General features: G+C 39.8%; 1 protein-coding gene across 1 annotated transcript in view; it reads right to left on the bottom strand.

Moving 5' to 3' along the window:
* The window catches only part of dpydb (dihydropyrimidine dehydrogenase b), a 203,083-nt gene that overhangs the window by 103,920 nt on the left and 72,986 nt on the right, over positions 1 to 26,177 (bottom strand). The window contains 1 exon segment of the mRNA XM_037546779.1: positions 23,330 to 23,545. Within this exon segment, the coding sequence (XP_037402676.1) occupies positions 23,330 to 23,545 (216 nt within the window).

Raw genomic sequence — 26,177 nt, 5'->3', positions numbered from 1 at the left:
TGTCACTGCTTTGTGGTTTCTCCCTCCTCAGGAACCCTCCATAGGTACTCATCAAGTTTAGGAGCGTTACTCTTTGAGAGATGTTCTGACTCGGCTGCCCATAACGTTTTGACAGTGCTGAACTTCACGCCTGCCCCTTTCTCCCATGTCCAACACATTGACTACATAACCAAACTATAGCTTACTGTCTAATGCAGTGATTTCCAAACCCACAGGGGTACATTGAATGATACTGGGGGTACGTTGAAAAATTCTGACATTAATCTCCATTTCATTTCATGTAATTTGCCAGCTGCAAATTACACAGGTACTTCCCTGATATGGGTGACAAAAACAGCTCCAGCACAGGGCAAATTCAAGCTCTAATAGTTTGGTTTGCTCTTTTATCATAAAAGCTTGTATCAGAGAAGAAAGTGTTTCACTCTGGCCCCTTCTGAGTGCTGCGTGTTCTGAAGAATCTAACGACACTGGAGATAATTCAGTTTATCATGTACTGTTGAAGTGAGTCTCCTTTACTAACTGTATTTAAGGTCTCTGTGATCCTTGTTAGTTGGGTACTGGAGTCACTTTTGCAGACGGGGTGTAGACTGGGGTTTGTAGCTGCTGTGATCAGTGCTTAGTCATTAGCACTGTAGTCTGTAAAAATTAGAGTGACCCTAATCTATAATACAGTAGCACAGAAACATCCCTAGCATTATATATTTATTAAACATTATTCATTTTGAAGTAAACATTAACAAAACTGTCTGTTGTACACTGTCAGAAAAAAAGGTAAGTACACTCTCCACCATGATACAATGTAAATATACCATAATTCAATTATGTTTCCAAACTAAAGTTCCAGAGAGTAATACCCCAGTGACAGTTTAGTTTAATTTTATATTTATATTTATTTCTGAGCTTATATTTATTATTAAAGTATTCGCTCGTCTGCCTCCACACGTATTTGAACTTGACTGAGATCCCATTCTTAATCCATAGGGTTTAATATGATGTTGGCCCACTCTTTTATAACAGCTTCAACTTTTCTGGGGAGGCTTTCCACAAGGGTTAGGAGTGTGTTTATGGGAATTTTTGACCGTTCTTCCAGAAGCGCATTTGTGAGGTCAGACACTGATGTTGGACAAGAAGGCCTGGCTCACAGCCTCCGCTCTAATTCATCCCAAAGGTGTTCTATCGGGTTGAGGTCAGGACTTTGTGCAGGCCAGTCAAGTTCTTCCACACCAAACTCACTCATCCATGTCTTTATGGACCTGCTTTGTGCACTGGTGCGCAGTCATGTTGGAACAGGAAGAGGCCGTCCCTAAACTGTTCCCACAAAGTTGGGAGCATGAAATTGTCCAAAATCTCTTGGTGCTGAAGCATTAAGAGTTCCTTTCGCTGGAACTAAGGGGCCGAGCCCAACTCCTGAAAGACAACCCCACATCATAATCCCCCCTCCACCAAACTTTAAACCTGGCACAATGCAGTCAGACAAGTACCGTTCTCCTGGCAACCGCCAAACCCAGACTGATCCATCAAATGGCCAGACGGAGAAGTGTGATTCGTCACTCCAGAGAACACGTCTCCACTGCTCTCGAGTCCAGTGCTGGCGCTTTACACTACTGCATTCAACGATTTGCATTGCGCTTGGTGATGTAAGGATTGGATGCAGCTGCTTGGCCATGGAAACCCATTCCATGAAGCTCTCTATGCTGTTCTTGAGCTAATCTGAAGGCCACATGAAGTTTGGAGGTCTGTAGCGACTGACTCTGCAGAAAGTTAGCAAGCTCTGCACACTATGCGCCTCAGCTCTGTCATTTTATGTGTCCGACAACTTCGTGGCTGAGTTGCTGATGTTCCCAATCACTTCCACTTTGTTATAATACCACTGACAGTTGACTATGGAATATTTAGTAGTGAGGAAATTTCACGACTGGACTTATATATATATATATATATACATACATTTTTTTTCCTGCTACTGTACCTTTAGTGTAAGCAGATATAGATATGATTTATTATATGCTGCTGTATAACATATAATATCTCCCATAACATGTTTATGTCATGGTTAAGCCTATGTTATGCAATGGGGTTCAAGTGGTAGCCACACTTTGCTGAATGTTAATAAAATCATTCTGATTTTAGCGTCACTGCAGTTAAATCGCCACCTTCAGATCGATGCATTTTTACACCCCTAGACACACTAGAAGCTCACTGGAGATAGACAGCAAAGCACTTGCACACACACTCTGGCTGTGAAAACCCTCTTCAGGCTAATACGTGTGAAGGATATTCCACTATAAGCAAATAACCTGATCCCTCTCTGTCCATTAGCATGTGTTCACCCAGCCAGCAGCAGCAGCGTGAACAGAGCGCACTGGCCATTGCTGCAGTTTGTGTGGTTTTAGGCTAAAGGAGGGTTTATCACCGTGTGCGGTTTTGGGCTAACGGAGGTTTTATCACGCCAGAACAGCACACTAATCCCCCTTTATGATCCCCCACCCCAAAGGAAAACCCACGATAAGAGAGCGATCAAATGTCATGCCATGTTCGGCATGTGTATGCCCAGAGCGATCTCTGATAGGCCGGCCTGGAGGAACGCTGTAAGTAATTATGGGAAAAGGATGTTGACATGTTTCCCTCTTTTCCCCAACCTGGCAACCCCCTTCTCATACCACCCCCATCTCAACCACCCCCCCCCCCCTTTTTTTTTTTTGTTCTCTGCAGAGAGAAAATCTTCAGTCAAATATTAGTCCTCCAGCCGTTCAGATGGACGGCGATGGCAAGGGGCTGTTTCACATCTGACACGGACAAAAGCATTCGACCACAATTATCTCTACAACTACAGCCGGCATGGAGGAAGTCAGGGGAAGGAACGGACGGAAACCAGGATAGTCCATCCACTCCACTCATCTATACTCACAGTATGATCCTTCACTCCCTCTCGCTTTCTATACACTACCATTCATAAATCTGAAACCATAATGCCTTTTCATATTATCTCCTCTAGTTCTCCCTCTAGGCCTCCACACCCTACCATGCCTCGTTATTTCTTGTAGAACTTTGAAGTAAAGGATGCTACTTTCTTAGCTAGCCAGAGGAAGTACCTGCCAGTGGTAAAGAAAACAGAGTGAAAAAGCATCAAGTACAGAGAAATCTTCAGTCATTCACCATATACATCTACATCCATCCACATATATTCCCACGCCTGGGCAAGCACCCTACACTATAACAATAAGAGTCCTTGGGCATGACTCCTAACACTACCTTCACCTACCTGTTAGCTAGATAAATCATCCCTAAATTAGTAGACACTACCCTCGTCCCCCTATATCTTCAGGAAGAAGGTTATGGGAGCCTCTGCTTGGTAGGCAGCAAGTACACAATCTGCTTTATCCACCAAACTAACGTTATAGCAGAATAGCCCCAGCTGTATCTATAGCTACGTACCTGAAGCTGTGTTAGATTAGCTACTTGCTTTGCCCACTCACAAACCACAGACATCACAGGCGCTCCGAAATTATTCTACAGTTTATCATTAAAATAGCGCTGATGACTGACAGCTTAAAAAATAATCAAAACCTCAAATACAGTCATTTTCAAAGGCAAAATAATAATAATGTTACATTAAAGTGTAAGCTTCTCTTTAGCGCCCTCAGTGGACGTTTGTTTCTCAAAAGTGCAGCAAAACGTACTCAAGTGTACGCATTTGTGGCTCTGCAAAAAAGTGGTCAGAGGTACGAATATCCCATGAGACGAGGCTGAAATATTCACCATGTACAGAGGTGGACAAAGTACACAAATCATTTACTTGAGCTAAAGTAGAGACACCCAAGGTAAAATATTACTCCAGTAAAAGTAGAAGTCTTTACTGTAGACCTCCACTTGAGTAAAAGTACTAAAGTATACCTATCTGGTTCTGTTTATGTATCTCTAAAAGCAATGCATGATGTCATGTTTTAAAGAGATTCAAATACAGACGCAAAACACAGTCACTGAAATCTACCAGTCTGTAAAGAGTTACAAAGCCATTGCTGAGGCTCTGGGACTCAAGCAAAACTTGGAACAGTGGTGAACTTACCCAGGAGTGGCTGGTCTACCAGAATATAATCAAGAGTGCATTGACGACTCATCCAGGAGATCAGAAAAGAACCCAGACAAACATCTAAAGAACTGCAGAGGCCTCACTTGCATCAATTAAGGTCAATGATCATGATTCCCCAGAAGGAAAGAAACTGGGAAAAAATGTCATCCATAGGGAAAGTTGCAAGGCACAAACCACGGCTGACCAAAAAGAACACAAAGACTTGTCCTAGATGACCCACAACACTTTCGGGATAATATTTTGTGGACTGATGAGTCACAAACGGAACTTTTTAAAAGACATGGGTCCCATTACATCTGGTGTAAAGCTAAAACTGCATTCCACCATAAGAACATCATACCGACAGTGAGACATGGTGCTGATAGTGTGTTGATCTGGGGCTACTCAAGCACAGTTAAGTTATGCAGCAGGACAATGAACTGAAGCACACAAGCACAAGTCCTGACCTGAATCCCATTGAGAAGCTGTGGCCAGATCTTGAATGTCCAGTTCATGCTTGAAAACCCTCCAGTGTAGCTGAAATAAAACAACACTGCAAAGAAGACTGAGCAAGTCCATAGATGGAAACTAAGCTGTTAATATGGCCAAGTTTTGAATTCATTGATTTCAGGATGTCACAAAAACCGATGCATTTATACACATCTAATTATACTTGATTAGCTCCACCCATTTGCTTTGATTGAGATAGAAAAAATAAAGAGAAGCCAATCAGAACAGATCATTTACATATACCAGTCTTAAAGGCACAGTAACATAAACAGCCTGTTTCATTTACTTTCATTTACTTTTTCAGGAAAATACTCCTGAAAAAATCATGGGCTTTCATTTTTACAATTTGTTATAAATAATTTGAGGAGTACTGGCATCATATTAGAATCACTTTAACCATGCAAAGAAATTGGTTTTGTATTATTAATAAAGTGCTTCCAAACTGGGCAGCACCTTGGCGTGGTGGGTAGCGCTGTCGCCTCACAGCAAAAAGGGCCTGGGTTCAATTCCCCAGCCAGGTGAACAGGGTCCTTTCTGTGTGGGGTTTACATGTTCTGCCTGTGTCTGCATGGATTTCCTCTGGTTTTCTCCCACAGTCTAAAGACATGCAGTCAGGCCAATTGGACACGCTAAATTGCCTCTAGGAGTGAGTGAATGTGCGGGTCTGTCTGCTCTGTGATGGACTGGCGGCCTGTCCAGGGTGTATCCTGCCTTCTGCCCAGTGACCACTGGGATGGGCTCCAGCACCCCCCGTGACCCTGAAGGAGAAGCAGCTTAGAAAATGTGTGTGTGTGATTCCAAACTTGAATAGCAATGTACAGTCATATGCAAAATTTGGCAACTCCCAGTCAGTTTAATTTGATGATTTTATAAGTGAAAATGAGTTAAAACAACCGCTTCAGAGAACAAACTTAAATATGTTTTTCTGCCAATCTTAGCACATATTTGTTTTATGTGCAAAAAAAAAAAATTAAAAGAAACGTAAACTATAAATGATAAAATGTGTCAGGCCACAACTTATATTTACTTGTTCTGCCAATGTGTTAAACTCAGCAAATAGACAATAATTGTGTATTGAACTGTGCAGATGTGAGGTCTCTGTAGAGGAAGTGTCTGCTTATTTCTCCTCAGTTTGCAAACGCTTAAAGAGTATTGCTGAAAGAAGAGCTGATGAAACACAGTGGTAAACAGGCCCCCGTCCCAACTTTTTTGGAACGTGTTGTCAGCATCAAATTCAAAATGGGCACATATTTAAAACAAAACAAAACAAAAAAAAATCTCAGTTTCAAAGTTTGTGTGATGTGTTGTCTTTGTAATATTTTCCATACATTTTTTTTTAATAATAATTTGCACATCATTGCATCCTATTTTCATTTGCATTCTGCCCAGTGTCCCAACACCTTTGGGACTGGGGTTGTATTCTTCTTCAACATTTTAGTTTTATTTTACTGTGATCCCAAACTTTTGAACATTGATGTAGCTCTGTGTTCTATGTTTTGGATCAAAATAGCTGCACTTCAGCAGCATTTTGTGGAAGAGGCAGAACTGGACATGCTGACCCTTACTCATCAAGAGCAGATTGGACCACCTGGAATGATCTATGAACTGCTTCGTAACTGATTCATGGAAATGTTCTAGAACATCCAACTGAGCACGAATGATGAATCAGCTTTAGCTGCGCAGAAACAAGCTCCCACCCACTGGCCCCATATTTACACACCGTTCGCAAACAAAATACCCCAATTGACCCTTATATACACATAATTTACAATCAATCTAAACTGTGGACGCTCCTCCTTCTGTGTTTTTCAGGGGTTACAGATCTGATGTGAATGATATGTTTATGAAAGTTATATATCACTGTTAGTCAGCACAAAAACTTGTGTGTATATATATATATATATATATACATACACACACACACACACACACACACACACACACACACACATATATATATATATATATATATATATATATATGAAAATCTACAGTCAGAACCAGAGTCATCATTGTCCTTTTTTGCAAAACTGCATAAATAGTGTGTTAAAGTAGTAGCACACGACCAACAGCAGCATGGTAAGAAATGTAGAATGTATAGAACAGTAGTATATGGTTTTAGACACAGCCAGGCTGTGTCCCCATTCAGTTACTAGTTCTGTATATTGTGAATCAGTACGGTGGTGCTTGACAGTCTGTAAACCCTTTAGAATTTTCTATATTTCTATAGAAATTTAATCTAAGACTTTGTCAGATTTTCACAAAAATCTTAATAGTAGATAAAGAAAACCAAATTAAACAAATGAGCCAGAAATATTAGACTTGGTCCCTTATAAATTGAGGAAATTGATTCAATATTACAAATCTGTGGGTGGCAAAAGTATGTGAACCTTTAAGATGAGCAGATAATTTGAAGGTGAAATTAAAACCAGGGGTTTTTAATCAATGGAATGGCAATAAGGTGTGAGTGACCACCCTGTTTTATTTAAAGAACAGGGATCTATCACAGTCTGGTCTTCAGAACACATTTGTGGAAATGCATCACACCACAAACAAAGTAGGCTTCTAAGAACCTCAGAAGAAGAGCTGGTGATGCTCATCAGGCTGGAAAAGGTTACAAATCCATCTCTAAAGAGTTTAGACTCCACAAATCACAGTCACACTGTGTCCAACTGGAGGACATTCAGGCCCACTCTTACGCTCCCCAGGAGTGATCGACCAACAAAGATCACACAGAGAGCAAGATGTGTACCAGTCCACAAGGTCACGAAGGAACCCAGGTTAACTTCTAAGCAACTTCAGGCCTGTCTCACAGTGGCTAATGTTAATGTTCATGAGTCCGCCATCAGGAGAACACTGGAGAACAGTGGAACGTATGGCCAAAAAGAACCTTGCTGCCCGTTTTCTAAAGATCTACTTTAGAAAAACATCTTTTTACATGAAGTTTTATAAGATGCCATTTTCAAGTCAACTAATTTGACTTTCCTTAAGCAAGTGCATTATCTCACATGAACCACCTCAGAAACATCTCCTGAAAAATGATTGTGTACTTTTTTAGCAGGGTGTATTTTGGTTTGTCCATCTGAATTCACATGACCAAATCATAAAGCAAAATATTCAGTAACTGCATGAAATAAATGTAAATTTTTATTTAATCAATTATTTATTTATTTAGTAAAAGTTCCCCTCAAATGAACAGAACATGTGTTTTATGATCACACATATTGCTCTATACTTACAATTTACTGCTGAAAGCCCAAAATCTCTATGTGATATTTTATAAAAGTCATGTTTACAGAGCAGATCACTGAAGAGACGCCGTCTGTTTATAGTTTATAGCCCAGATTTGGGGAAAAACGGGTCGACTTTCAGTAGAAAAACAAACTGAGTTCAGCTTCTTTTATTATAAGGGTTTAAAATGACATCACCATCTATTTGACTGGAAAGAAGACTTACAGCCTCACACAACGCCCAGCTTCTGAATGTAGTTTATGAAATATGAAAGTTATGAAGGACATGCCAAAGTGCGTTTTGGAACCACTGGTGGTTCCAAGGAGTTTTAAGAGGCTACCCAGAAATAAATAAATGAAGGGCATCTTGAATTTTGCACAGCACTCTATACAACTAAGTCTGAGTGTACAGATATGCCAAAAATCAAACTGATGAATAATGAAACTCTCTGCACACAGCTTGAACGAATAAAAGCCTAAATGAATACAAATGGGAGAAATTTAACTGCGTGGTGATAAATAAGAGAATGTTCCAGCTCCCAGACAATAAGCTCCTCAGCGCACTGTTAATTTTTGCTCTTTCTAGCTCGAATGGACTCATTTATTTTATTTTTTTTTATTCTCCCCAGGTCAGAATGTGGCCTACGTCTTAAATCTTACAGTTTCTCTGTGTTAACTTCCAAATGACAAATTGATCCGTCTTCCACATCCTCTAAACGTGTCCTTCCTTCTCTTTCTGCGTGTGGAGTTATCAGAGTTCACCAGCTCAGGCTTTTGTTTCTGTAGAAAGAGACAGAGGCCGACTTTTGATCAGCCAGGGTAAAGAATTTCATTTGAAGTGTGTTTCTGCGCGAGATTTACACGAAAGTGGAGTGAAAACCAAGAAGTTCATTGTGCTTCAAGAGGCCTCATTGAAAAATACAAGGTTCAGCATAGGCGTGTACTGCATGTATTGATTTTTCAAGCATATACGAAAGGGACCCTGACCGATCCACCTGGATAAAAACATATACCCACACACACAGACAAAAAGAATATTCTGACACATTGCCAGACATTATGAATCACATCCTGGCTCCTGAGAATCCTAAAAAAGACCCAGTCGAATTTCTCTACATCAAAAAAAAAAAAAAAAAGCTTTTCACAGATCGCATTCGCTCAAGGACGCGGGCGTCTGGCTGTATAAGACATGAATCTGCTGCGTGGATTCTTACCGCAGGCGTACTGCAGTTTCTCATTGCAAAGACATAATGAATCATTCAGAGCCAAAAGATTATAATAGTGTCTGCAACAGCACCACATGACCAACAGACTGATTTTAGACTTCAGACAGAAATTACAAACACATGAGCGCAGTTTGGTTTGAATGCTTCTCCAAGGCTCTCAGAGTCAATATTTAGTCTTGTAGAGTAGTAGAAGCTTTCGGACAATGTTTACAGATGAGCTTAGTTTGTTTTTTTGTTTCTGATCAAAATTATATAATTCAAGGACGGTTTCGAAAGTCACAGACTGCCCTCATGTATTTCATTTCCAGTCAAAACAGCCATTCATTCATCTTTTTACTAAATACATTTACACAGAAGCCTCAACAAGTAAATATAAAGCACTCTTCAGTATTTAGTGTGTCCACTCTTTACCTTCATTACTGCTTCCATTCTTCTCAGGAGACTCACTGTGTTTTTCAACATTGAAGCCACACCTCCAAAGTTCAGTCTAAGAAGTTGATTGATCATTTTCTGAAGTAATCAAACACATTCAGTGGTGCTGAGGTCTGGACACTGGGGTGATCAGTCCATTGTTCAGCTTCTTTGTTTGATGTGTCCGTGTCCTTTTCCTAAGTTGTAAGCCAATCATTTCAGAGGAGGAGTCTCTCTGCCCCCCCGCTCTCTAACACAGGTGGGCAACCACTGAAACTGACAGGATTTTGGCTAAAAGCTCATTAAAATAAACATTACACCACTTTAAACAAACTATAATATACAGATTGAAAGAGTAAGTAGTTACAGTGAAGATTCCCACCTACACTATAGATTTGTAACAAATTCTGGTCAGTATAGCTGGCTATTGGGTTTTACTCAGTTGCTTATTAGCTTCATGTTTACATGGGAATTGAGCTAACCCTAACATTAGCTGGATAACTGACAAGCCAACTAGTTTCAGAATTTAAAAAACTTGTAAGAATTCAGTATCAGTCAGACGAATGCAGATCTTAGTGCAAACACTAAGACACTGGATTTATTTACGTGAGACAGTGGGGAAGTCCAGAGGCAGGCGTGGGTCGAAACCAGAACAACATACATGATCACCAGAGTGATCATCTCACCAGGCAGACAAAAGCAAATGGATAATCCAACACGCAAGGTAATCAAAACAAGCAAAAAGGTCAAAACCAGGAATCCCATAACAGGCAAACAACACCAAAGGGGCAAGGCAAAAATCAAGGTCGAAATGAACAGGCAAAGAGTCAGGCACGAAAACAAGAACAGGTAAATCAGGAAACCGCTCAGCAAGTTCATAAAAGAAACAACATCTCACAATGAGAGCTAGCTAAAGCCCGGGCTTAAGTACTATACTCGCGAGTCACATGATCACCAAAAATAGGTGCGGAGAGTCAGTAATCTGGTGATTGTGATCAGAACCAGGTGCGTGGCTGATCGTCACCAGACCTGTGATCACCCAGAGTCTCCTGGGAAATGGATTCCGCTCTGGACTCTGAAGCTATCAGAAAGCCTGAGGTCACGTGTTCTCCCAAAGTATCTTGGGAGATGGAGTTCACAACACAGAGGATTTATCTGCGGCATGACAGAACTTTTTATATTTGTCTTCTTTTCATTTGGAAAAAATGACAACAGTATTTGTTATATATTGATGTTTACAGTAAGTTAATGTCTGAAAGTGAAAAGGTCATATAGCGGGATACCACAGCAACGGCTATATCCCTCTAATCCTCGACCCATGGATAGAAATTAGGAGGCAGCTGCTCAGTCTAAGGTCAGTCAGAGTTACCAAAAAAGAGATTTTTACCTTGATCTCTTGTAAATATCAGACTGATAGAATAGAAGCTGGAGGGGAGATTGACGGAGCTGAAGGAGCAGATCTGAAAGCGAGAGAGAGTCGTTTAAGCTTTCAACTAACACGAATACTAGTTTGTGAGTTCAGACCGTGCTCTCAACATGGTGGTTGTAGCATGAGGGAAGACCTCTAAGAACTCTGAAAACATAGGCAGAAGTTCTGGGCAGCTACTGCCTGTAGCTAGAAGGCCAAACACCCCCTCATAGCTGTAGCCAGACTAATGCAGGACTGAGGAGATGGGAGGAGATGGGGTGGCGGTGGCGATTGCGAACCCTTCGTCGCAGGAACAGAAGGTGAGGATGCGAATTTATATGGCATTAGATTGGAGGAAGGAGGGGTTTCAGTCATGCTCCTCCCCTCCAAACATCAATTATAACATAACTACATAATAAATTGAACTTAACTGAGAAAATATTTGTCACTATGACCATGAAATTCTGTCACCTGGCTCATTAAACAGACTGAGACTGAACTGATCTGTGATTTTGAATACTATATTTAGGACTGTGCAGCTTTTCTAAGAGAGGAGATGGCATTGCTTGACCTCAGTACCTTTGCTTGGCCTGTGCCTATATATCATATACTAGTGTTTAAGTCATACTAGCTCTATGCTTAATACAAACTATGAAGAAACAGATCTGCTGTGTGCCATCTGGACCAAACAGCAATTTTTACAGCCATTAAAATAATTCTCCTAAGTGTCCATGGCCCCAGACCTCCTGGTACAGGCAGGTACAGTGGTGGGCAGCCCTATCCACAGCACCAGGGAGCAGTTGGGGGTTAGGTGTCATGCTCAAGGACACCTCAATCACGTACTGTCGGCTTGGGAGATGGAACCGGAGACCTTCTGGTCACAGGGCTGGTTCCCTAACCTCCAGCCCACAACTGCTCCCAAAGCATGCCTGGAGTGGTGGGGAGCCCTATCCACAGCACCAGGAAGAATTTGGGAGTTAGGGTTCTTATTCAAGGACACTTCAGTCACATACTGTCACCTTCTGGTCACAGGACTGGTTCCCTAACTTCCAGCCCATGACTGCTCCCAAAGCATGTCACAAGTAGGATCCAAACCCACATCTCCAGGGGAAACTGTGACCTGAACACAGCGCGGTGGTCAAAATACTCTACATAGATATATGATCAATGCTTTTATCCTGAGATAAACAGAGCTGAGTTTAGCCCTCAAACAAAACATAAGAAAAACTTTCTTAACTTTAAATTCTTCTAAAAGCAACGGTGAGTGACTCATCACATACATTAAATTAAAAATAATTTAACTCCCACTTTTAAAAAGCCTCAGCAAAGACACCTCTTCTGCCATCAATCTCAGACTTCCTACGCAAACAGCCACAGCAGCAGGAGAGCTAATAAAGGCTATTGCAGCACACCTGAGAGTCTCCCACAGCCAGCGTCCCTTCAGTCCTGCAACTCCGTCGCTTTCTGTCCACCTTAATGTGGAGGCTTCACTACAACCAATGATCTTCTTTAAAAATCAGATCAGAACTGAATACGTCAACACAAATGAGTTCAATTCAACAACGACTTTTAATATATAAATCAATTCTTTATTAGACAGGTTCAGAAGCTTCTTTCCTCTGTGCTTTCCATCTCACTCCTTCTCTCTCTCTCGTTCTTTTCCTCTTTCTCTCCCCCTCTTTTTCCACTTCACTTTCTCTTCGTCTTGATTTTCTCCTCTCCCCCCCCCTCTCTCTCTCTCTCCTTTCTTTCTTGCTTGCTTTCTCTTTATATCTTATGTTCCTCATCACTTTCTTTTTCTTTCTCTTTTTCTCTTCCTTTCCCTCTTCTCTCTTTTTTTTCCTTCTCACTTTCTGTTTCTTACTCTCACTCTTTTCTTTCCTTATCCTTGCTTTCTCTTTCTTTCTTTCCTGTTTACTTTCTCACTCTGTCCCCCCACCTTTTCTTCTTTCTTTTCCTTTCCTTCTTCCCTCCTCACTTGCTCCCTTTTTACTCTCACTCTTCTCTTTCTTTGCTCTTGCTTTCTCTCTTCCTTTCTTGTTCTCTCTCTCTGTCTCTCTCTCTCTGCCCCCTCCTCTCTTTTTCTGTCTCTCCCTGACTCTTCCTTTCCTTCTTTTTCTTCTGCTCATTATTTTTTCTTTCTCTCTTCTCTCTTATCACCTTACTTCCTCTCTCCTTTCTTTTGTCTGTCTCTCGTTTCTTCCTTATCACTTTCTCTTTGTTTCTATTTTTATTCTTTATTTGTCTTTCTTTCTCATTCTCTCTCTTCCTCCTTTGAGTTCTATCTCTCTTTTTCTTTGTTGCTTTCTCTCTATTCATTTTTTCTTATTTTCTTTTCTCTTCTTTCTTTCTCACTGTCTCTTTCTCTCTCTTTTCTGTTCCTCATCACTTCCTTTCTCTCTCTTTTTTTTTCTTTTTCTCTTCCTTTCCCTCGTCTCTTTTTTTTCTCTCTGCTTTCACCTTCTCGCTCTCACTCTTTCCTCTCCCTTTGTTCTTGCTTCCTCTGTTCCTTTCCTGTTTACTTTCTCTTTCTGTTTCTCTCCTCTCTCTCTCCTCTCCTGCCTCATTCATACTGACTTTCTTTCTGTTTTTCTCTTTTCCTCCTGTCTTTCTCTTTTTTTGCCTCTTCTCTCTCTTTTCTCTCTTCCACCTTCCTTCCTCTCTTTTTTCCTTCTTACTTTCTCTGTTTCTATTTCTATTCTTGCTTTGTCTTTCTCTCTTGCTGTCTTCGAGGTCTATCTCTCTTTCTTGCTTGCTTCTCTCTCTCTCTCTCTCTCTCTCTCTCTCTCTCTCTCTGTCTCTCTCTGAGGTGTAGACAGTTCCTCCCTCAGAGGTTTGTGCGCATAACAAATTGTGGTTAATTGCGAGACTCTAGCCGTCTGTCCCCGACTGCCATCGATTAGCTGCCCACACCCGCTCAGGCTGGACAGCACGCACCAGAGCCTCATTCTGAAGGCCTTACATACTGAACAGGGCTGAGCACAATGCCTTGAATTTCTGACCACGGCTAACAAAATTACACTGCATCCATGTCCAGAATCACCACAACATTCAGAGACCACCATATAAAAGGATTAATATTCACAATAACTAATGTAATGTACACTAAGTGGCAAGTTTATTAGACAACTTTACTTATCGGCCATTTTATCAGAAACACCCACAGTATAGATCCATTAGTCACGACACGACCAAGAGTATTTGGACCGGTCACTTCGAATGAGTGGATTTAGCTACTTTAAGGTCAATCCATTTCTGACACAGGCTTACTGTTCCATACACAGGGTTTTAGTTGATTTTGTTAACCATATTATTGTTGTTATTTTTCTCTATTTATCATTTTATCTTTGTTTCTACTGTTTTAACTTTTATATTGTTGAATTTAAATATTTTATTTGCTTGTTTTGACAATCCATCTTGTTTTAAAGTGCTTGAAATTGAATTTGTCTGTTTTAATAAGACCCGTATGCTTTCTTTCCCTTTCTTTGTTACACTTTTATCAATCACAGAATGTTATTTACGTTTTTAATCCCTTATTTTGTGTGACATTCAGCTACACTGAAATCAAAGACCACCCACACATCTAAATAAAGGTTGACTGATTGACTGTCTGACTGACAGACAGGCTCATGTGTGGCCTCTCTAGAGCCTCTCATTCTACTGGTCAATGCATTTCTATAGAGATTATACAATCAATCTGTCAAAGATTACCATGCCTGATGCCAAGCGTAAGATAGAGGGGTTAAAAGCCCCCATCATTGGGCTGTGGAGCAGTGGAACTGTGTTCTCTGGAGTGATGGAGCTCCATCCAATACCTTAGGGATGAGTTGGAGTGTCCAGAACTGACCATCCAACATCAGTACCTCAACTCACTAATGTTCTTGTGGCTAAATGTAATCAGATCCTCACAGCAATGTTCCAACATCTAGTGTAAAGCCTACTCAGAAGAGTAGAGGCTATTATTGCAGCAAAGATGGACAAACTCACTCTTAATACCTTTCAGTTCAGAAGACACACCAGATCAGCAGGTGTCTACAAACTTTTGGCCATACAGAGCAGTGAGAGACTGTAGCTGATCCATCATTGGTCCGTGTCTAACCATGGGACTTCTGATGTCCAGATCCTTTTTGGGCATTATATCAATGTTCTGTATTCACCCCTGTGCACACTTAGCACGGTCAGCCAAAGCTTGGTCTCTTCTGCTCTCGCTGGTGGAAGTGCCACTTCCTGGCCAGCTGCCTGTATCCCACTCAGGGCCCAGTGAGGCTTTGCTCTGCCTTCCCCGCCCTGGATCAGTTAAAGGGCTAATTAAGCCCACGGGGCCAGAGGGGCTGGGAAACAAGGGTCTACCAAATTTACCTGCCTCTCCTGACACATAGGATTTTGTATCAGTGCTTTAAAATGTAATCCTCAGAAAGTGAGGGTTATAACTAGCATTTTGCTCTTGTATTTAAACGTAAGTACTAAGACAGACAAACAATTAAAATAATTAATCACTGATAGTCATATTACTTTGGGTAGTAAACCATGATTCATTTTATTTGTATATTTTGATCAAATTAGACCCTAAAGAGAGAATTAAAAGCAATGCATTTTGTTATAACTATATGACTGGATAATATAACCTTCATCAAAATGCATTGTATATATATTATATATAAATAAATTATATATATATATATATATATATATATATATATATATATATATATATATATTTATTTATTTATTTATTTATTTATTTATTTATTTATTAATAATGTAAGTAAATGGAACCAGAATTTTTTCCAAGTCATTCTGGGCCATTTCTTTTGGTCCATTCATCATGAAATTCATACACAATGTAAAGAGCAACAGGCGATGTTTGCTATTAACACCTTTAGTGAGCAGGGATGTTTGTAAATAACACCTTTAGAGCCAGCGATGTTAATAACACCTACAGAGGGCAGCGATGTTTGTTAATAACACCTTTAGAGGGCAGTGATGTTTGATAACACCTTTACAGGGCAGGGATGTTTGTTAATAACACCTTTAAAGGGCAGTGATGTTTGTTAATAATACCTTTAGAGGGCAGGAATGTTTGTTAATAACACCTTTAGAGCCAGCGATGTTTGTTAATAACACCTTTAGAGGGCACTGATGTTTGTTAATAACACCTTTAGAGTCAGCGATGTTTGTTAATAACACCTACAGAGGGCAGCGATGTTTGTTAATAACACCTTTAGAGGGCAGTGATGTTTGTTAACACCTTTACAGGGCAGGGATGTTTGTTAATAACACCTTTAGAGGGCAGTGATGTTTGTTAATAATACCTTTAGAGGGCAGGAATGTTTGTTAATAACATCTTTAGAGCCAGCGATGTTTGTTAATAACACCTCTAGAGGGCAGGGATGTTTGTTAATAACACCTTTAGAGGGCAGCGATGTTTGTTAATAACACCTTTAGAGGGCACTGATGTTTGTTAATAACACCTTTAGGGGGCAGGGATGTTTGTTAATAACAACTCTAGAGGGCAGGGATGTTTGTTAATAACACCTTTAGAAGGGCAGCAATGTTTGTTAATAACACCTTTAAAGGGCAGCGATGTTTGTTAATGACATCTATAGAGGACAGCGATGTTTGGTAATAACACCTACAGAGGGCAGCGATGTTTGTTAATAACACCTTTAGAGGGCAGCGATGTTTGTTAATAACACCTTTAGAGGGCAGCGATGTTCGTTACTAACACCTTTAGAGGGCAGTGATGTTTGTTAATAACACCTTTACAGGGGAGGGATGTTTGTTAATAACACCTTTAGAGGGCACTGATGTTTGTTAATAACACCTTTACAGGGGAGGGATGTTTGTTAATAACACCTTTAGAGAGCAGTGATGTTTGTTAATAACACCTTTACAGGGGAGGGATGTTTGTTAATAACACATTTAGAGTGCAGTGATCTTTGTTAATAACACCTTTAGTGGGCACTGATGTTTGTTAATAACACCTTTAGTGGGCACTGATGTTTGTTAATAACACCTTTAGTGGGCACTGATGTTTGTTAATAACACCTTTAGTGGGCACTGATGTTTGTTAATAACACCTTTAGTGGGCAGTGAACTACTCAGCTAATTTAACTACATTACCCTTATACTTGAATTGTTCAATGAACAAAAACAGACAGTTACATTTCTTTTTGTAAATTTTAATGTGGCCACTACATTTTCATGATGAGATCATGCCTAAAGTCAGCCGGTCAAATTTTCGGTCATGCTGTTTGATGAATCTTACCAATCTTTGTCTTTGCAGTCAGAAGAGTCCAATCTGGGGTTTGGTCTTGAGATTTCAGGCCTTTGGATTTCTTCATTTAGTCCATGATCCAGTCTAAAAGACTTACTTTAACTCAGACCAGATAACATCATTGCTGGTGTCTGAGGAGCTTCGGATCTTCAGAATGGAGCAAAACAGACAGAAAAGACAGCAAACCAGTTGTGAGTAGAGCAGACACTCTGCTCAGCGTCCCTACAATTCAAAACAGCCCCCTGGGACACTCTTGCAGGGAGGAGGGGGAAAAAAGCATTTACATATGCAATGTAGCTCATCAATTATAATTAATGAAAGTGGCGCCTGCTAGCTCAGCGGCCTGATACGGCTGAGTTAAATTAGCTATTCTATGCGCATACACGCCAGCGCCCATTTCCATATCCACAGTGACAATCGGCAAGCGTTTCTGAATGCTTTTCTGAATGCTATCGACGCGGCGCGGCCTCAGAGGACGGCCAATCTGAGCACGGCTCAGCGCCTGAGAACAGGATATTAAAAAGAAAGTCCCCCATGTTTAAGTCTAATGACGGCAGAGCACAGCGGAGCTGAGAGCGTGTTGACACCGAAGGCTTTGCTTTATCCTGCCTGGGAGAAGGAGAGAGAGAGAGAGAGAGAGAGAGAGAGAGAGAGGGAGAGAGGGAGAAGGAGAGAGAGGGAGAGAGGGAGGGGGAGAGGGAGAGGGAGAGAGATAGAGAGAAAGAGAGACAGAGGAGAGTCTATCGAGATGAGGAGAGACACAGTGAGGGAGATGATAAAAGAGAGAGGGCAAGAGAGAGAATGCACATAGAAAGAATCATGACAGAGGGTGAGAGAGGGAAAGAGAGAGGCAGAGAGAGAACAGAAAACAGAGACATGCAATATGACAAAGAGAATAATAAAAGAGAATTTAAGAGAAAATTAAAAAGAGAGAGAATATAGGGAGAGGCAAGAGAGAGACAGTCACACATAGAGAGAATAAGACACATAGATTGACAGATAGATCAATAGATATACAGACAGACAGACAGACAGACAGACAGACAGATAGATAGATAGATAGATAGATAGATAGATAGATAGATAGATAGATAGATAGATAGATAGATAGAGAGATAGATAGATAGAGAGAGAGACAGAAAGAGAGAGGAGAATACAGAGAGGATGAGAGAAAGAGAGAGATGATAAGAGCATAGAAGAGAGATACTGAATATAGAAAGAAACAAGAGAGAGATACAGAGAGAGATGGAAGGGGAGTGAGAGAGAGAGATGGAGAGAGATGGGCGGAGAGAGACAGAGAGAGATGGACAGGGAGAGAGAGAAATACAAAGAGAGATGGATGGGGAGACAGAGAGAGACGGTGAGAGATGGACAGGGAGAGAGAGACAGAGAGAGGTGGATGGGGAGAGAGGGAGAGAGAGAGAGAGAGAGAGAGAGACATGGACGAGGAGAGAGAGACAGAGAGAGATAGACAGGGAGAGAGAGAGACACAGATAGAGATGGATGGGGAGAAAGAGAAAGAGAAAGAGAGAGAGAGAGAGAGTCCTGTGTAATCATCTCCACAGTAGCACCTAGAGAGCTATATGATTTGTGTTTACTGAGATATGAACTCGACTCACTGCTGCAATTCACAGACTTATTAACTCAGCTGTGGAGCTTCAGCTCTGAGCAGCGGCTGCAGCAACACTCACTGTTAGACTGAGTGGATCCACATAATTTAAACTGTGTTGCAGTGCGACTCCTCAGCAGAGGGTCACCGATACATAAAACCACTACCTTTAACCTTTAGAAGATGCAGTTACGTCCAGTGTTAACAGAAGCAGGGGGCAGTTTTATATGGATTATTTCTCATTTGTAGCTCAGATAAACACATGGAGAAATTCCGAAAGTGTAGATTCTAAACAGACATTCGGCACTTGTGTTTGTAATTGGAAGAGAAAATATGTTATAATGTTTTGACCTTGACTGAAAGCTACTGTTGTGTGCCGTCTTGTTTTTGGAAAGTAAAGAAATTCTTTGCTGTGTTTTTGTCATTTTTGACATTGATATGAACAGAAAAAAGTAAAAAATTCAAACTCGAATTGAATGTAAACAAAATTGAATGTATGTGTAATTAATTATGCAACTTATTATGCCATACATTATGGAATAATGTACAACCCCAATTCCAGTGAAGTTGGGATGTTGTGTAAAACATAAATGAAAACAAAATACGATGATTTGCAAATCCTTTACAACCTATATTCAATTGAACACACTACAAAGACAAGATATTTAATGTTCAAATGGATAAACTTTATTGGTTTTTGCAAATATTCAAAAATTTTCAATTTGATGCCTGCAACACGTTCCAAAGAAGTTAGGACAGGGGCAACAAAAGTCTCCCATTGAAAATGTGTGGCACATTATGAAGCGCAAAATATGACAACGGAGACAACGGGACTGTTGATCAACTGAAGTTGTACATCAAGCAAGAATTGGAAAGAATTCCACCCACAAAGCTTCAACAATTAGTGTCCTCAGTTCCCAAATGCTTATTGAATGTTGTTAAAAGGAAAGGTGATGTAACACTGTGGTAAACACGCCCCTGTCCCTACTTCTTTGGAACGTGTTGCAGGCATGAAATTCAAAATGAGTGAATATTTGCAAAAAACAATAAAGTTTATCTGTTTTAACATTAAATATCTTGTCTTTGTAGTGTGTTCAATTGAATATAGGTTGAAAAGGATTTGCAAACCATTGTATTCTGTTTTTATTTGTGTTTTACACAACGTCCCAACTTCATTGGAATTGGGGTTGTAGTCACATTTAAGGAGTGGCCCTGATACATATTCCATTGCATAAGGAAATGCAGATAAATTTGGTAGACCCCCATATCTCAGCTCCTCTGGCCCTGTGGGGCTAATTAGCCCCCTAACTGATCCAATTTATTATGTAACTAACTTTGTAAACGTGTAATTAAATATGGAAATACATTTGAATATTATAACAAAATGATGATAATACCTCAGGGACAGTCTGCAACCTTACCATGCAAATATTCATCTTTAAGGGGAATTCCACCCAGTTTTCAAATTTTCTGCATTACTAAGTGGTTAAAGCAAAGTAAACAGACTCATTCAGAGCAGTTTGGTGTGAAACGCTCTGTTCTAGATAAACTTACATAGTCAGAACTGCTCACAGTGGTGGTGATAGGAACCAGATGACTAAAGAGTTTAATGCCTCTAAAAGCTAAATCTCACTGAAAGCTAATACATGAAAAGGTTATGGATATGCAAATTAGGCAAATTCGTTCCCAAACAAAACTTATTTCATCACAGTTCTATAGCTTCAACAGAAGGGAAGGTTCTGGATAGTAAATAAAATACCTATATCTGTATTGTAGACATGGTGACCTCTGGTTCCTATCAACCCCACTGTAACAAAATCTGAGTCAATAAATTTCTTTAAACCACACCAAACCACTCTGAATGACTTTGTTTACATCTCGACTATTAATTATGTATGAAACTTGGAAAAATCTGTGTAATTTCTCTTTGAAATTCATTATCCAGGAGCTACAATTAATTATCAGATAATTACATTTAAAGTAAGCTGTAAGTCGTTTGTTTAACCCCTCACACTGGAAGCTTATAAGTCTAAATGTACATATGTTTTTTTTTTTAAATAGTAAAATTTCTCATTTGATATGCTGTCTTTGTACTTTTTTCAATTAAATATGGATTTGGATATCATTGCATCCTCTTTTAATTTCAATTTTGCATAGCATAGCAAACTTTAGGCTATATTCAGTTGGGATTCTTCAGTAATTCCACCAATATTTCCACATATTTTGTGTAATTAAAAGGTTGAAATGTAAACAAAATCACTCAGAGTAGTTTGCCTTACTAGTTTCATTACAGTGGTTAGGGTTGGGGCTGGTGACAGGAACCAGGGGTCACCGTGTCTACAACACAAATATAGCCAATTTATTTACTGTCCAAAACAACCAGTGAACCTACACGAGTCTTCTAAACCTTTATATGTAATGTTGATGACAGTAGTAAATAGTGAAACAGAGAAAATGTATTTACTACAATTCACTATTGTGCCCAACAGCTCCCTGCATGTACCTGTTCCCCATGACTGGATTTTTAAGAAAAGGTCAAAATCTTCTCAGAACTATTGTCTAACAGTGTCTCGGACATAAGTCAGTGTATTCATGACCATTTCACGTAATATTTCTCTGTGATGGAGCTTTTAGAGGTGGACGCCTGGTTCCTTTCACCACCACTGTGAACAATTCTAACTCTCTAGAACAGAGTATTTCACACCAAACCACTCTGAATGACCATCTTAACCATGCGATTCTGCAGAAATGCTGGAAAATCTGTGGAACTCCCCTTTAAGACTTATTGTTTAGTGTCTGCTATGAAATATTCCATGACTAATGTGTACGTTATATGGTGAGGGTGAAGAATTAAAGTTTGGATCCAACAGCAGCTCCGTAAAGCTGACAGGGTTAAAGTTGGTCACCTCAAGTCGTCTCTCTCTTTCTCTCTCTCGCCGTTTTAAGTGTTGTTTTTTTTGAGGACCTAAAAACCCTGTTTGTTTTCCCACATTCCTCACAGAATCGACGCAGCCATCCGGGAACAGTGCAGACGCCTCTCGTGGTTGCTATAGCGATGTCTGATATAACTCCAACCAAGTGCTCTGCTTTTCTCTTTGTTTTTTTCCATGTGTGTGTGTGTGTGTGTGTGTGTTTTCGTCTCCATGCCATTTCCGTTCCGAGCTGCACTAATGAAGGACTGCCAGCAAGCTCAGAACAAACAGATGTTACTGATTAATTTTCCCATCACTCGAATTAGAAAGTAAATTAAAACAAAACAAAAAAAAAAAAGATTTTCTGCCATTCAATAAACAGCTTCTGCCTGTTCCCTTCTTTTTTCTCTCTGTCAAGAACAAATGTTATATTCCTAACAAGGCAGATGTATGGCTGTCTAATGGAGGTGGCTGCTGATTTTTTTTTAAGCCACCAGAATGTACCTCATTATGGCAATTCTGAGTATGTTCTTATGTGAGTGTGTGCCACACCGAGCTGTTTTATGAGTGATCTGGGTTTTATTAATGTTACTGTCTGCCATTTTTCTAAAAATCTTCTGTGCTTCTGAGCTTTTCACCAGATTTAAAGTTTACACAAATCAATTTTTTCTTCTATACCACATGCAGTATGAGTATCAATATGCAGTAATAACACATCCTACATATATAATGTATCTAATTACATGTTCTGCGTGTGTGTGTTTGTATATATATGTATATATATATATATATATATATATATATATATATATACACACACATACATATACATATACATCTGTTATAATAATATGTGACACACACACAATATATATATATATATATATATATATATATATATATATATATATATATATATATATATATATATATATAATAAACCTTTACTTTTAATGTATGTAAATGGAACCAGACTTCTTTCCTAGTCATTTTGGTCATTTTCTTGTTGCATTCATCATGAAATTTAAAGACAATGCAAAGGCCTCAAATTATGTCAAAAGCTGGGAAAAAAAAAAAATATATATATATATATATATATATATATATATATATATATATGTATGATAATAATATGCACCAAATGTATTATATATGTGTAACTTCTTATATGTAAGCTGCGAGTGCTGTCAGGAAGGCGGGGCCCAAAGCCCAGAAAGGATGGCGGGCAGAGAATCGCGAGTGAGTGGAGGCGGCGTGCAAATCCTGAGCCCCACCTCCTGGGCGCTGCCTCCATTCCCGCAGTGAGGCCACTTTACCTTACTTTCAACCCAGGCAGCCATACTATGTAGCGGAGGTGGTGATGGGGAGGCAGAGCAATGAACTCTTGTTCCCTCTTGGCTCAGGGGCTTACACTGCCCTTAATGAAAGCCAGAGGATTATGGATCTGGCTGGCAGCGTGAGGCCGGGACCCGCATCACACCTTCATGCCTCCCGTGGCTGTCATCACCCCTTCTCTGGCGGCTGATGTCCTTCTTCAGCTGTCACTCGCATGCCTCGGCGGTGTTCAGGATTTGGGGCCTGGGGGATGGGCACATTCCATAATGTAATAATAACAATAGCTTTATACACGTAGAATGTATTGTGAAGAGTAAGGACAGGAGGTGTTGCAGTCAAGACATTGTCAAGTCTGAATGTTTTCATGAGGGTGAAGCCCTAGCCCTCTTTGAAAGCTCTTTGGATCATGGTGGTGGTGATGATGGGTGGAGCACTAGCCAGGCCAAATGAGTTCGGAAACTTCAGCCCACACATTTCAACGCTGATGTCCAGTAAATCACCCACACTGTAGAGCAGGGGCAGGCTCAAAATGGACTCTACAGAGACATCATGGAGAGACTGCAGAGAAACACTCACACATTCACAGACGTTTGGTTCCAGATTCCTCCTTGATGTCCTCAATCATCACACAGATTTGTTAAATTCCATCACCGGCCCACTTGATTTCATTAAATTAACACCTACTGACCACATAAACAGCTGTCTATATGGAATTTTTGTTTGTGAACCAGTTATAATTTTATGAATTCTACAGTATGATCTAAATATGACCAGATCATTGTTATGAGTTAAATGAAGAGAGTCTAATTGAACAAATAACACAGATGATAAAGAGAGTCCAATTAAACCAATAACACAAAAGTATATAATTTTCATTCATTTATTGTCATTTATTAGCATTTAAGGTCGTTGCTGGCAAAATCATGTGAAATTCTGGTTTCAGTAACTGGTGTTAACCCTCTTGATCAGCAATAACTTCAATCAAATAGTTTTCTTGCATGAACTCCACGTCTTAGGCTCAGCCTGGACATTTCTACTGGACTAAGGTCTGGACTCAGCCATTCCAAAAGGCTACATTTCTCCTGCATTAACCATTCTTCGTAGACAAACTGGTGTTTTAGGGTTATTTTCTTCTTGAAGGACCCAGCTTCTGTTGAGATTCAGTTCATGGATGGATGCCCTAATATTCTCCTGTAGAATTTCTTGATACAATCCAGAATTCACAGCTCCATTAAATGACAGCAAGCTGTCCTGGTGCAATGGCAGCAAAACAGCCCCAAACTGTGATATTGCCATCACCATGTTTAAAAGCTAAGGTTCTCTGGCTGGAATGTAGTGTTCGGATTGGCCAAGCCTCTCTCTCAATTAAGCTATATCCGTTTTTGTCCTGTCCACATAACATCATTTCACTAGACTTCTGGCTCATCCAGGAAAATGTAAACAGGCAGAATGTTCTGTCTGGAGAGTAGTGACCTTCTCCATGCCGTAATTGAATTGCATGCTCCTCTTGTTTAGTGTTTACTTGATGGTGGACTCAGACATTAGCCTGTAGATCCTTAGATGTTCTTTGTGTTCTCCCAAACTATTCTACACCTTAGTCTTGGAGTCATTTTTGTTGGATGACCACCCCTGGGAAGGGTAACAATTAGTGTGTGCCCCAATACTGGCACTTAGTAATAAGGGATGGGGATGCGATACCTATGACTGGCACTACGAACCAATTAGACAGTGCTTAACAACACGTCAACAGCATTGGTTCACAAGCAGCCATAAAAACGTTCATGGAAAAACCTGTAACGGCAGTATTTTGTGGGAAAAACATACTTATCTGAATGGCTGAGCTGCTTCTTTCAGTAATCACTCATCTGCCACTGTGTAGTCACTTACAGTCTGACTTTATGTTAGTCCAGATATTGTTACTCAGTGAGCAGAAGGAACCGCTGGACTCTCAATGTAATCATAGCCTTTCACTGAGATAATGTGTCCACAGTGAGCCTCCTTCAGTCAGTTATACTACTCATCAGCAGGGTCTCGAGTCCCGGTGCTTCATCCAAACCAGAAAAAGTGCTAAAAGTCGCTACTGCCAACAGCATGAAACTTATTAACTGAACTCCAACAGAGTTTGCTGCTCAGAGATGCAGCGCGAGTGAAGAAGACGCATATATGAGACAAATGACTTGAGAAATTTGGATGTGAAACAACATTTTTGAGCCATAGAAGCTGCTGTGTGTTAGTGTGTAAAAACAGCAGGTTTATCTGTGCACTGTTCAGTTTTAACTATTAAGTTTTAACAACTTAAGTTGTTAAATATGGTTCTTATTATTAACTATATAACAGTAATTACTAAGTATATAAAGGAAATAAACAAAAATAGCTTTCCTTAAGCATCTAATATTCATAATCCAACAAATAAATGCTACCTAGACAAGTCGAGTATGTTGTATTTGTGACACAGAACATAGATCTTACCAAAATAAAATATTTAAAAACGTAATTATATCAATATGAGGACTTATAGGTTAGTTAGGTTAGATGGAGTTGGTATCCATATTCTGTATCAGCATATATTTAACAATGAGGTATTGCTATCAGCATCAGAAGGGAAAAAGTGGCATTGGTGCATCTCTGGGAACCATGGTGTTGAATTACCTCCATTTGCCCACTATCTGCCTGACAGCGGACAGGTGAAGACCAAAGTTGTCAGATAAAGTTTTCAAACCTCTTCCAGCCTAATGAGTACTGGCAAATAATCCTGGGGTCCCCAAAAAACTCATGTGACTGAGACATGGCATCCACTAACAAATATGATAAAATATGATAAAAACTGATGTTTTTAAACAGAGTATGGTCAGCCACACTTGATTTTCATCCAATTGCTTGAACCTCTTGACCCTAATTATCACCTAGCCCAAACTGATGATTCTATAGGTTCACATACTTTTGCCAACAGGAATACTGAATGTTGGATCATTTTGTTCAATAAATTGATGAAAAGCTATACATATAAGACATAAAATGGTGCTGGATGAAAAACTAGATACACAACAATATGAGAATTAATAAGAGTTTAATGGCTAAGAACAAAACCTTAATAAATCCCCAAATATGTTTTCTTTAAAATAAAGTTATACCAAAGTTTTGTATCCAATGCAAATTTTAATTTTATTGTAGTTATATGAGCAGACAAAAT

Source organism: Pygocentrus nattereri, chromosome 17 (assembly GCF_015220715.1).
Source record: "Pygocentrus nattereri isolate fPygNat1 chromosome 17, fPygNat1.pri, whole genome shotgun sequence".
NCBI lineage: Eukaryota > Metazoa > Chordata > Actinopteri > Characiformes > Serrasalmidae > Pygocentrus > Pygocentrus nattereri.
The sequence above is the reverse complement of the archived record's forward strand: the minus strand, read 5'-3'. Positions and strand labels throughout refer to the sequence as shown.